Raw genomic sequence first — 12,387 nt, forward strand, 5'->3', positions numbered from 1 at the left:
GTTTAGGGGTAGTGGTTAGGGTCTATGTTTAGTGGTTAAGGGTTTAGGGTTGGTGGTTATGGTTTAGGGTTAGTGGTTAGGGTTTAGGGTTAGTGGTTTAGGTTTAGGGTTAGTGTCTAGGGTTAGTGGTTAGGGTTTAGGGTTAGTGTTTAGGGTTTTAGGTTTAGTGGTTTAGGTTTAGGGTTTAGGGTTAGTGGTTAGTGGTTAGGGTTAGTGGTTTAGGTTTAGGGCTGGTGGTTAGGGTTTAGAATTAGTGGTTTAGGTTCATGGTTAGTGGTTAGGGTTTACGTTTAGTAGTTTAGGTTTAGGGGTTAGGGTTTTAGGGTCTAGGTTTAGGGTTGGTGGGTATGGATTTGGTTTAGGTTGAGGTTTATGGTTAGTGGGTACGGTTTTGGTTTAGGGTTTTATGTTTATGGTTTTAACTAACGAATTCATTGAACCCCACAAATAAGTAATGTACAAAAGGCAAAATGTTTTTAACTACCGAATTCATTGAACCCCAGAAATTCAATACATTGAACAAAACGTAAACAAATACAAGTCACTCGACTAACATACATAAATCAACGATTTGAAAAACTCCCACGCTCAGATTGCATTGGACAGCGACGCCTGTTATGCCCTTCGGCTCCACATTTACTACATTTTGGTCGGTGATCAGATGATTCGACCCAATCCATCTCATTTCTTATCCTTGTTGATTTTGGCCGACCTTTCGCACGAATTGTAGTTGGGTCAAGGATAAGTGTCCATGCATCATCAGAAGGAGGAATAGCCGCTTCATTCCCAAGAGGCCACCATTGTGCAGAGTAAGCTTTTAAGATGTGCTCGTTTGTATAAACAACATCTATATATTGGTAGTAGTTCATGCTCACGTAACCACAAGCTGTAATAATGTGTGAACATGGATAATGAAGCGCAGAATACCTTCCGCATTGACAATGATGACCATTCAAGTTAACTGCCCACTTTTGTCTGCCACGTTGCGTTATAGGGTTGAAGCTCTCCTCTACTTCAAACCTTGTGGAGTGGATATCATACACGCGAACGATGTGCGTACAAGCTTCTTCTTGATTTTTCCTCAATTCTTTAACAAGCTTTGAACAATATATTTGGCCTTCATTTAACTGTCTTTGGGCTTGGCGGCCACGCTCAACAAAGTACTTTCGACACCTACTATACGTTGATTTCACCAATGCTGTAATGGGAATGTTGCGACAATCCTTTAAAACCTTATTGATACATTCTGAGAGGTTCATTGTCATGTGGCCATATCGACGTCCTTCTCTATCGTAAGCCATCGTCCATTTTTCCTTTGAGATGCGATCAATCCATGTTGCTATGGCTGGACTCAGTTCACGAAATTTTTCTAAATTTTGATCAAAAATGTGCTTGCAAGGAGTGTAGGCTGCATAAAATTAGTTATCAATAACAATTTTAAGTATAAATGAAAGTAAAATAAACGTGACCATCAAATATGAAATCTTACCCAATTTCTTCAACATTTCTTTTTGTTTGGCACTATTGAATTTTCGATTGAAGTTGCTTGCTATGTGTCGCACGCAATAGACATGATAACCGTGGGGAGGTTGCCAGCCAAGTGCTTCATTAGCGACAACGAACTTTATACTCGCGTGTCGATCGGATAACAGACAAATACCATTTTTATCTGTGACATGTTCACGCAAGTGTGCCAAAAACCATGACCACACTGTCAACGTCTCACCTTCGACCACCGTGAATGCTAGAGGAAGGACACCACCATTTTCATCTTGTGATGTGGCCATTAAGAGGGTCCCACGGTATTTGTCGTACAAATGTGTGCCGTCAACTTGTATGATTGGCTTACAGTACTTGAAAGCCTATTTGCATTGGCCAAAAGTCCAAAAAACTCTATGAAATTGGCGTTGTTTGCGACTAACCGTATTTCCAACGATAAAATCGTCATGTAGTATTTGAAAATACAATCCAGGAGAATGATTTTGCATGTGTGTTAGCCACGACGAAAGTTTCGCATGACTCATCCCAATCGCCATATTCAATAGCAATGGCTTTTTGTTTCACCAACCAAGCATTTTTGTACGACACCTTGTACGCAAATTGACTGTTAATCCTCTCTTGAATCAATGAAATTTTTATCGATGGATCTTCTTTGATCATGCCTGTCAATAGAATAACAAAATTTAAATGACAATTAAGGCTAAACAATAACATAATATGAACATAAAGTACGTACCTACTACACAAGTGGCAATTAAATATGAATAAAGTTTCTCGTGATCTTGGGTCATGGTCATAATGAGACATGTGTGTGGTCCACCCCATTGAGTGACTTTCCATGAATCAGTTTTTTTAGATAGAATTGCCCTCATGTAGAAAGGGTAAGGACAATCTGCATTTTTATTCAAGCAACAAACCACATACTTGTCCCATTTGCTTTCAACCACTTGAAAACTTTGATGCACCTTCATAACATATTGTTTGACTGCATTCTTGACCACATCTTTACTATCAAATTTCATGCCAACATATAATTTTTGGCCAACATTAAAACTGGATGGCATCTCCAAACCACAAATGTCATCCTCATCAGAATGACTCCAGTTGATATTATTATAATGCAAAGCATCATTCCAAAATGGATTTTGAATTCCTTGTACACCTTATAGTCCAAAAAAAATTCAAATCATACTTATTTGGCATTAAATACAATTGTCGTGAAATAATAAATGTATTGAAGTATTTTTTAAGATGAAATTATACTTTCTGTTGGGTGAACAATTCTTACTAGTGGAATCATCTCGGTGACTTCATTGTCTATATCAGATATACCGTCAACACTGTCATCTTCGTCTAAAGACTCTTCAACGTATGAGTTAGACACAAGATAATCATCATCATCATCATCATCTTCGTCAAGATGTAAATTGCTCATATTTGTTGGCGCGCGGTTGTGTGTCATCATTAGATAAATAATTTCCACATGATGTAACCGAATTTGCAGAATGAAACATTGAACCACGAGCCACATCCTTTTCTATGTACAATTCTAGAACTGACATTTCTTGTTGTTTAAAACTTTCCAGCATCGTTTCAACGTCTTCGTCATCGCAAATTTGCAAGACAATATATTTTCCTGACACTAAAAATCTACAATTGATAGCAGAAATAATTTCATTATTTTGTAATTTTACATTGTCTCCAATTTTTTTCTTCAAAGCATTGAAACTAATTCCACGTTTAATCTGAATCGCTTTTTTACTGCCTTCAAATATTACACCATCATTATCTTCATATACCCTTCCATTGATAACCGAATTCATCGTGTACCTACAAAAAGAATATTTTAATTAATTAATCATAATAAATTCAAAATAGTAAAATGTAATCACAAAAATTTTCTTCAACACAATTTGACATTAAAATTTTCTTCTATAAAAAATTTATTAACTTGAAATATTTTGGATGGTAAACACTTAAAAAAAAATACGATTCCAAAGGTAGTAACTTTAAAGCCCAAATAAACCATAAACAAAGTTAGTATTATTTATAAATAATTAATTTTCACAACAATAACTTCAAAATACGTACTTCAAATAAATATAATGGGAAAAAAATTTAATTTTAAATACCGTTCAAGTTGAATGCAAATAAATTTTTAAGACACACCAACAAATCATGAACATCAACCTTATCTAATTAAAAAATGAATATAACTTTATATTAAAATAAATTTCCACACTCAAAATACTTACTTCAAATAATTATGATGTTACAAATTTTTTTACTTTTACACACTTTTGACAATACATGCTTCATTAATTTTTAACACACTAACAAACTATCAAAACCAACTTAATCTAATTAAAAATATACTCAAAATTCCATATTTACCAAATTTTTCCGGGACTCAAATATTTTCTTTAAATAAATATCATCACATATTTCTTCTATATTATACACACAAACAAGCATGTAAAATATAAAACTAATTTAATTAAAAAATTATTAAAAACTATAAATTCAAACTGGTCTAAAAAATTACTTCAAAAATATTTTATAATATAATTTATTTTATTGAAATTTACGAACCTCATTCACAAATTTAACCCTCAAGAACCAAATTTCAAACCAATTAAAAATTTGCTGACAAATTTCTTCTATTTTTTATACACAAACAATGAGTGAATAGACAATTTAGTCCCTGAGATTGTAACCACTTTGCATATTAGTCCCTGACTTAAATTTTAATTCATAATAGTCCCTAACTTTACATAAGTTTTGCAAAATAGTCTCTGTCGTTAAATTCTCAGGTGACGGCGTTAGTGAGGTGTATAAGTGGCAATTCAGTGCCATGTAGATTGTCCAACGTGGCACTGAGGTCTGCATCTATAAATTGTCTCTCACATGCAAGGTTGCTTCTTCTTCCCCAAAAAAATTAGGGTTTACGAAGCTGCTGGTTGCTTCTTCTTCTTCTTCTTCTTCTTCTTCCCACGTTGAGTTGCTTCTTCTTCTTCTACTCTGAGGCTCAGTCCCTGCTGCTTGTTCACTTGATTTGTCCATGTCTGCAAGTGGCAGTTGTTGTGCATTTTCTGGTAGTTTCATTCGGCAATGCCACCATGGAAGACGTGCAGCTATTCGAACTGCAAGAACAAGGAGGAACCCAGGAAGGTTATTCTATACTTGTGCATTACCCCAAACAGACCCAGATAACTGTCAATTTTTTCAATGGGTTGAAGAAGAAAACCAACTTTCTAATTCGTCTTCTGTCTCAAGAGAAACAATGGTAGTGGCTGATTTGAGGCTACAAATTGAAGCTTTGCAGAAGAAAATGAGAAATTTAACAAACATTGTGTTGTTAGGTTTTTCATTTTTAATTGTAATGTTAGTTTTAGGGGGAATGTATTTTAGGTAAAATGTGTAATAGCAGCTTTTGATATTGTAATTGTTGTTTTGCTGAAGAATTTGTAGTAGGAAGTAGCTTTTGTAGTGTAATAGCAGCTTTTGTTGCTACTATCAATTGTTGTTTTGCTGAAGAATTTGTAATAGGAAGTAGCTTTTGTAGTGTAATAGCAGCTTTTGTTGCTACTGTCAATTATCCATTTCAATTAAATATAATTTGTTGGTGAAATTTATTGCTAAAATTTGCAGTTTATTAAATATAATTTAATAAAAGAAAGAGAATTAGGTAATAAGAAGCAGCTCATAATGTATGTTGGGATGGATTGTACTACTCCAACTCCAAATCCAACACAGTGTATAATTTATAAAAGAAAGAGAAGAAACATGACTTTAGATCAATTTCACATAATATTTGACATCCCAAAGCATGGTAGTTAGAAGCAATTGTTCAGTAGGCCATAATGTTTACATCATTTCACATGCCAGTGAAGCTTTCAAAATATACAACTACACATCATAATATCAAAATGCAACAAAAAATGCTTCTTCAGTTTTCTTCATCAGCAACCTTCAAAATGCGCAACAAAAAATGGGTCTTCAGCAACCTTCAGCAACCTTCAAAATGCAACAAAAAATGCTTCTTCAGTTTTCTGCATCATCTTTATCAGCAACCTTCCTTTGTTTGGCTCTTGTTATGGTTAGCTTATTCCTTGCTATTGGTGGAACAATAGTTGCAGGGACCTACATGTAAATGTCAAACATGAATAATTGTAATATATAAAAATGGAGTGCTGCAACAAATTAGGTTGAGATAAAACTACTTTGTTGTGACAAATATTTACCATCAACTCCATGTCACTATCTTGTGACAAATGAGGCTGAGATAAATTAATCTCCACCTGATCTTGTTGAACATGAGCAGCAGCTTCTTCAGCCTCATTCAAAGCTTGTTCATCTTGAGATAATAGGTGGTCATCCTCATTTGAAGTTGATGGTGCAACATATTTATTTGGCCTAACAGGAACTCCAATATTTTTACAGCTTCTAATGTTATGATTGGTTTGGCCACACCTTCCACATGTAAACTCAGCCAATTTCCTCTTTAGCTTATGTCCTGTGACATTGTCCTCATCTACAGATCTCCTTCTATTTTTCTTTGGCCTTCCTCTTTGGACCCTTTTATGTGGTGGAACAGGGTGTGTATACTGTGTCTGGGCCCAATATTGTGGTCCTTGGACTGGTTCAATAAAATGCTGGTATGTCTTATTATAAGCTTCTATTGACAGCCACTCATGACACATGTCCTCAGGCTTCCCTCCTTTGTGAGTTATTGTTGCAATGGCATGTCGGCATGGCATCCCTACATCAAAGTTGTAAAATCAGCACACATGTAGGTTAGGAATGAAAAAAAAAAACTATAAAGAACACAACCTGTTAGTTGCCATACTCCACAAGTGCATGTCCATTCACCTAAATTGACCTCAACCTTATTCCCCCACATGTGGACCTCATATCTCAGGCCCATGTTATCACCACACCAAATGGGAGTCCATTGATTAGCAAAATGGAATTCTTTTTCTAGTCTTTTATACTGCACTGGACATAATGGTCCAGGTTTTCCAGAAAGTTTAACCTTGCGGGCAGCCATGGTTCTCATGATATAACTTCTAATTTCTTCAAGCATTGTGATAATAGGCTTGCATCTATACTGCAGAATTCTGGAATTGAATACCTCACAAGTGTTGTTGCATATATTGTCCACCTTGGGTATTGTACTGAAGTGGGCTTTTGTCCATGCTTGTTTGGGCCATTTATTCAAATACTCCCAAGCCTGGTAGTTGATTGTCTTCAAATGGGCCATATGGCCTTCAAACTCAGCAACAGTAGTGGATTTTGCACATTGCCACACAATTCCTTTAAGTTCCTTGCTTTTCCATTGCTTTGTAAAATTTTTCCAAAGATGCAAGACACAAAATCTATGAGGTGCACCAGGCATGACTTCCTGTAAAGCTGGAATAAGTCCCTGAAAAATTGCAACAAAGTAGTAAATACTTCTGGACTAGTCCCTAACTTATGTCATTAACTTCAATTAAATACCTAACTTATGATAACAATTGCAAATCACACCATGTCATACCTTTTGCATGTCTGACATGAAATTCCACCCATTCTGTATGTAATCCCCAAGATCTTCATGCAACAAAGTTAAAAACCATTTCCAATTGTCTTTGTTCTCAATGTCCACAACAGCATAAGCAATAACATAGATGTGGTTATTGCCATCAAGCCCAACAGCAGAGAGCAAGTTTCCTCCAAATGCACTCTTTAGGAAACATCCATCTAGACCTATGAATGGTCTACATCCAGCAACAAACCCCTTCTTACAGCCAGCAAGACAAATATATAGCCTCTGAAATTGTGGTGGACCTTCTGGACTTGGCACTGTGTTGATCTTAACTGTTGATCCAGGATTGCTCCTCAACAATTCATGTGCATAATCAAATACTTTGGCATATTGTTTCCTCTCATTCCCTTCCACTAATTGCTTTGCTTCTTTCATGGCTCTCCACATCTTTGTAACTTCAATGTGCACTCCAAACTCTTGCTTGAAATATTCCAAAGCTTCAACACATTTAAGGGTTGGCTGCATTCTGAGTTTGCCCTCAAGTTTACTGACCACCCACTGTCTATTTGCTTGTTTGTTGTTCACTTCTCTGCAGCAATTATGGTTATGCTTAAATGTCTTTATCTGAAAAGAGTTTCTAACTTCATTCTTTGCACAGTAGATTTCCCAATCACAAAATGCCTTCTTGCATTTTGCTCTAGCCCTCTATTTATCATTCTTCTTCCACTTGAACTCCCTGCCCATCAATATGCTATACTCCCTCAAGGCAGATTTAAATTCATCTAGAGTACCAAACTTCATCCCTAATTCCAACTTCTGTTCACCAACTCCACTACTTTGACTATATTGAGGATAAACTTCAACATCCTCATCTTCATCATCACTACTAATGGGGATATTAAGCTCCTCTGAATGATAACCATCTGTCTCAACTTCAGCTTCAACTTCATTCAACATACAAGAGAAATTTATAAACCACTCAGCATCTGTCTCATCACTGTCAACTTCCTTTTCCTCCTCACTATCAGCAACATCTCTCTCTTCACCATCAGCATCTCTCTCCTCACCAGCTTCAGCATCCCTCTGCTCACTACCATCTCTTTGCTCACCAGCATCAGTATTCCTCTGCTCACTACCATCTCTTTGCTCACCAGCATCAATATCCCTCTGCTCACCACCATCCCTCTGCTTACCAGCATCCATCTGCTCACCAGCATCTCTCTGCTCTCCAGCACCAACATCTGCATCAATGGTGATAAAGTAAAAATTAATCATATTAATTAATTATGGTAACCATGTCGGACCAAGTACAGATGAATTAAAACTTACCTTCCTCATGGCCAGCAACAGGTACATCATCTAAATCATCCTCATTCTCAACAGCTTTTCGAATTGGATCACATTCCAAGTACAACATCTGTGGGACTTCTTCTAAAATTGGATCTACTTCATGATGAAAATAAACATTTATCTCATTCTCATTTTCAAAAGCATCCCTAACTAAGTGTAATATATCTCCATCAGTTGTACAACTCCTTAACCCATGATTAAAATCTAAGTCTTTATCAATCAACCAAAAACATTCTCCTATATTACTATACTTCTTACAAGCTTTCACCAGATCATATAAGATAAATGCATTCAGGCAATCTGCAGATATATCCTCCCAAACGTCAAATTCTCCGCCTATATATTCAACCTTTCCATCACTGGCACGTGGAGTGAATCTTCCTCCATGGTGCAATACTAAAGTTATATTATCATTCATTCTACACAATCAGAAACCGCAAACATGGTCAGATATTAGGAAATAAAAAAACCTACCTCAAAAAGCGCGAAGACATTGACATTGTCAAAAAGCGCGAAGACACAATCAAAAACCAAAAACATTGTCATCTATAAAAACAGAACATCATAAACGAAAATAATAAAGGATCATAAACCTCCCTACGAAGCGCGAAGACAATGTAGATGAAACCCCTCGAACATATAAAACCCCAAATCAAACCACCAAAACAATGCAAACGAATTGAATGAAACCACCAACCTGACAAAAAGCGCGAACCCTCAATGACGAGAATGCAGGGGAGGGAAGAGGCAAACAGTTAAAAAACCCTACAGCAGTAAGACAGTGAAAGGGAAAATGAGTTTACTTCATTTTTGATTTCTTTTTAACCTAATTTTTCAATTCAGTCCTTGCCTTGCCACATAATATTGCTGACTTGGACTCAAACCTGCCACATTGGATGCTTACGTTTGCCAAATAGACATTTGACTAACGGAGGAAATTAGATTTTAACAGCAGGGACTTATTTGCATAACGGAGGTAAAGTTAGGGACTATTATGAATTAAAATTTAAGTCAGGGACTAATATGCAAAGTGGTTACAATCTCAAGGACTAAATTGCCTATTCACTCCACAAACAATCATATAAAATATAAAACTAATTTAATTAAAAATTTCATAAAACTATACATTCAAACTGCTACAAAAAATTACTTAAAAAAAGAATTATAATACAAATTATTTTACTGGAATTACGAAATAAAAATATATAACTAATTTAATTAAAAAATTAATCAAAACTATACCTTCTAACTGCTATTAAAAATTAGTTAAAAAAAATTATAACACAAATTATTAATTTCAAAACTACAAACCTAATTCAAATATTTAAGCTCAAGAAACAAATTTAAAACCTTACGCGGATATCCCTAAACACTCAGAAAACTCAAAGCTACTTGTGCATTTAGAAAACTCAAAGCTGTGATTGTGAGCGTGTAGCTGAAAGAATTTTTCGCATATATAGGCACTAAATCGCCAACAGAGATGACTATTTTCTCTACCCCAACTCGCTAGGAGGAGTTGCAACTTGCACTCAAATCGCCAATGGCAGTTGCAACTCCCTTTTCTCTTAAAAAGCTACCCTATCAATGTGCCTACGCCTGACTGCAAGCCTGCACCTCCTGCAAAGCAAAACCGCCAGTTTGACTGGTGGTTTACGAAACCATCACCAGACTCGCCAGCAGAGGTGGCGAGTTCCACCAGCCATCAACTCGCCAACACGAGTGGCGGTTTCCCTGCCACGTGGGCTTTGCGCAGCAAACTCGCCATTGGCAATGGCGGTTTGCTTGTAACTCCATGCATTTTACGTGAAAAAGTGCCCCCTCCCGGAAATTATTTGAAAACCCCATCTGGGAAAATGGTTTGTAAAACTACCCGAGATGGGGAAATTTGCCTACATAGTTGCAGAAAGTGACTAATCCGGAAATGTTACAAAGAGGGTTGAAATTTTTTTTCTCTTCCTATATAATTGTTTAAATATCTAATTTTTAATAAATAATAATTTTTTTAAAATTAATATATTTACACATAAAATTGATTTTTTTTTACATTAAATGATGATAATCTTAATTGTTATTATGATAACAATACACACATAATTAGTTTTACAAAATTATATATTATTATCACTTTAATCATTGTGATAAAATAACAAACATAAATAATTTTACACAATTTTATATTAATTAATATTAATCATTATTATCATAACAACATACAAAATTAATTTTATACTAATTAACTTATATGTGTATAGAAAAAAAGTTGTAAGAGAGGGGACTCCAACCCCTCCTCACCCCTTCTAGATTCGTCCTTGTAGACTTATACTATGCTCATTAATTAGATATTTCAAAAAATAAATATTAGGTGAATATTTCACTTGAAAAAAAGAGTGGAACTATTTTTCTAAATGGTACTTGGGTGAAGAAAGTGAAAAGTATATATATGGCGTGTTACTTTTTTTATTCATAAGAATGAAAGAAAATATTAAGAAAATTATAATAATTCACATTCTTTGTTCAACCAATTAAGTTAAAATCCTTTTTAATTTGGGGTGTTATGAGTTTGTTTAGATGTAATCTTCTAAAACACTTCTAAGAAAAAAGTAAGAGAAAAAGAAAACAATTTTTTCTATAAGTTAAGATGAGTTATTCATTAACTAATTATTAACTAATTTATAAATATCTTCTCATCCTTCAGAGGAGTTGAGCTACAAATTAGTTAATAATTAATTAATAAATAACTGATTTTAATTTGTAGAGAAATTTATTTTCTTTTCTTCCTGTTTTTTTATGCTAGAATTTACCCAAAGGGGAAAGAGACTCTATGTCTAAAAGATGTCTAGGTGTTTTCTTATATCAATTCCAACTTGTATATACCAGCACTCTCGCATTGGGTCTGTGCTAATAAAATCCAATTTCCCAATTTTTGTCTTTCTTTGATCTGTTATCACTTAGAAGTTAGAACAATAACACATGGACGGTTTTATATATCTAAAACGGCAGTTGCAATTTATACTCCTTCCATTTACTAATACACTCTCCTTTTTATTTCTTACAATTTCCCCCTAAAATACCCTTGTTCCACAAATGACACTCCTCCGTCATGTCAGTATGTCCCATTAAAATTGCTCTCTCCTTGTAACGGTTTTGAGACCACCTCCTATTCAACAAATTTACCTCTACCTTCGTTTTATGCACACTCCCATTATTGTGATTTGCAATTTCCCTACCTATTCACGAAAGCATCCTCAGTACACTTATATTTAAGTTCAAGCTCACCCAATCACTCACTAGCTTACAATTCAAAAACCCAAACAACAAAATATCTTATCTCTTACATAAACAAAAAAGTCTCAAATAAAGAAATAATGCCTACCTTGATTGTCGTGCTCTCATTTTGACTACTATTCTCATAATAATCAAAATCAAGATCTTGTTCTAGAAGCACAATGATTGAAAAAAGTTGAGTAAGAGAGTGAGTCTTTGTGATTGAAGGAACCTTATTTGTCTTTTGATTATTTTCTGGAATGGGATTATTTTGTGTTAAAAAATTATAAAATCAGAAAATGGAGTGTATTAGTAAATGGGAAAAGTGTAAATCGCAACTGCCTTCTAACATTCTCCCTTGTCCAAGACCCATTTGGGCTTGAAGCATGGACAAATGCACATACCCAGCTATATAGTGGGCCGTTAAAGGCTTAGTCCGTTGCCGCCACCGCTACAACGAGAGCAAAGCTTCGTAGCATAGCAGCAGCCAGCAGCACTGGGAGTTCCAATTTCGGCTTCTACGGCTCGCGTCACCCAAGCTTCTGGTAACATTCCATTCTTTTCACTGCACACAATCTTGGTTTTATGCCTAGTGATCGTTCTGACTCAGTGATTTTGTCCTTATAGAATCGTTTCATGTTTTTAACTGTTCTAGAATGTTACTATATGCTACTGTTTCTTTTCTTTATTATTCTAGTTGGAATGAATGCTTCAATTGTTGTTTTAACCTTTTTTCTTTGCAAGCT

At 35.2% G+C, this 12,387-nt stretch overlaps 2 protein-coding genes across 2 annotated transcripts; both read right to left on the reverse strand.

The window, feature by feature from the left end:
- Positions 1-5,842: 5,842 nt before the first annotated feature.
- LOC114389828 lies at positions 5,843-7,582 on the reverse strand. The gene is made up of 4 exons (XM_028350555.1): positions 7,040-7,582; positions 6,334-6,925; positions 5,904-6,262; positions 5,843-5,857 (listed from the first exon to the last, which is right to left on the reverse strand). The coding sequence occupies exons 1-4, from the start codon at positions 7,550-7,552 to the stop codon at positions 5,843-5,845; spliced, it is 1,479 nt and encodes a 492-aa protein (XP_028206356.1). The 5' UTR covers positions 7,553-7,582.
- A 150-nt stretch (positions 7,583-7,732) lies between these two features.
- On the reverse strand, positions 7,733-8,875 carry LOC114389829 (U3 small nucleolar ribonucleoprotein protein MPP10-like). The gene is made up of 2 exons (XM_028350556.1): positions 8,357-8,875; positions 7,733-8,268 (listed from the first exon to the last, which is right to left on the reverse strand). Exons 1-2 carry the CDS (start codon positions 8,793-8,795, stop codon positions 7,733-7,735), a joined length of 975 nt encoding a protein of 324 aa, XP_028206357.1. The 5' UTR covers positions 8,796-8,875.
- Positions 8,876-12,387: the final 3,512 nt, after the last annotated feature.

Source organism: Glycine soja, chromosome 16 (genome assembly GCF_004193775.1).
Source record: "Glycine soja cultivar W05 chromosome 16, ASM419377v2, whole genome shotgun sequence".
Classification (NCBI taxonomy): Eukaryota; Viridiplantae; Streptophyta; class Magnoliopsida; order Fabales; family Fabaceae; genus Glycine; species Glycine soja.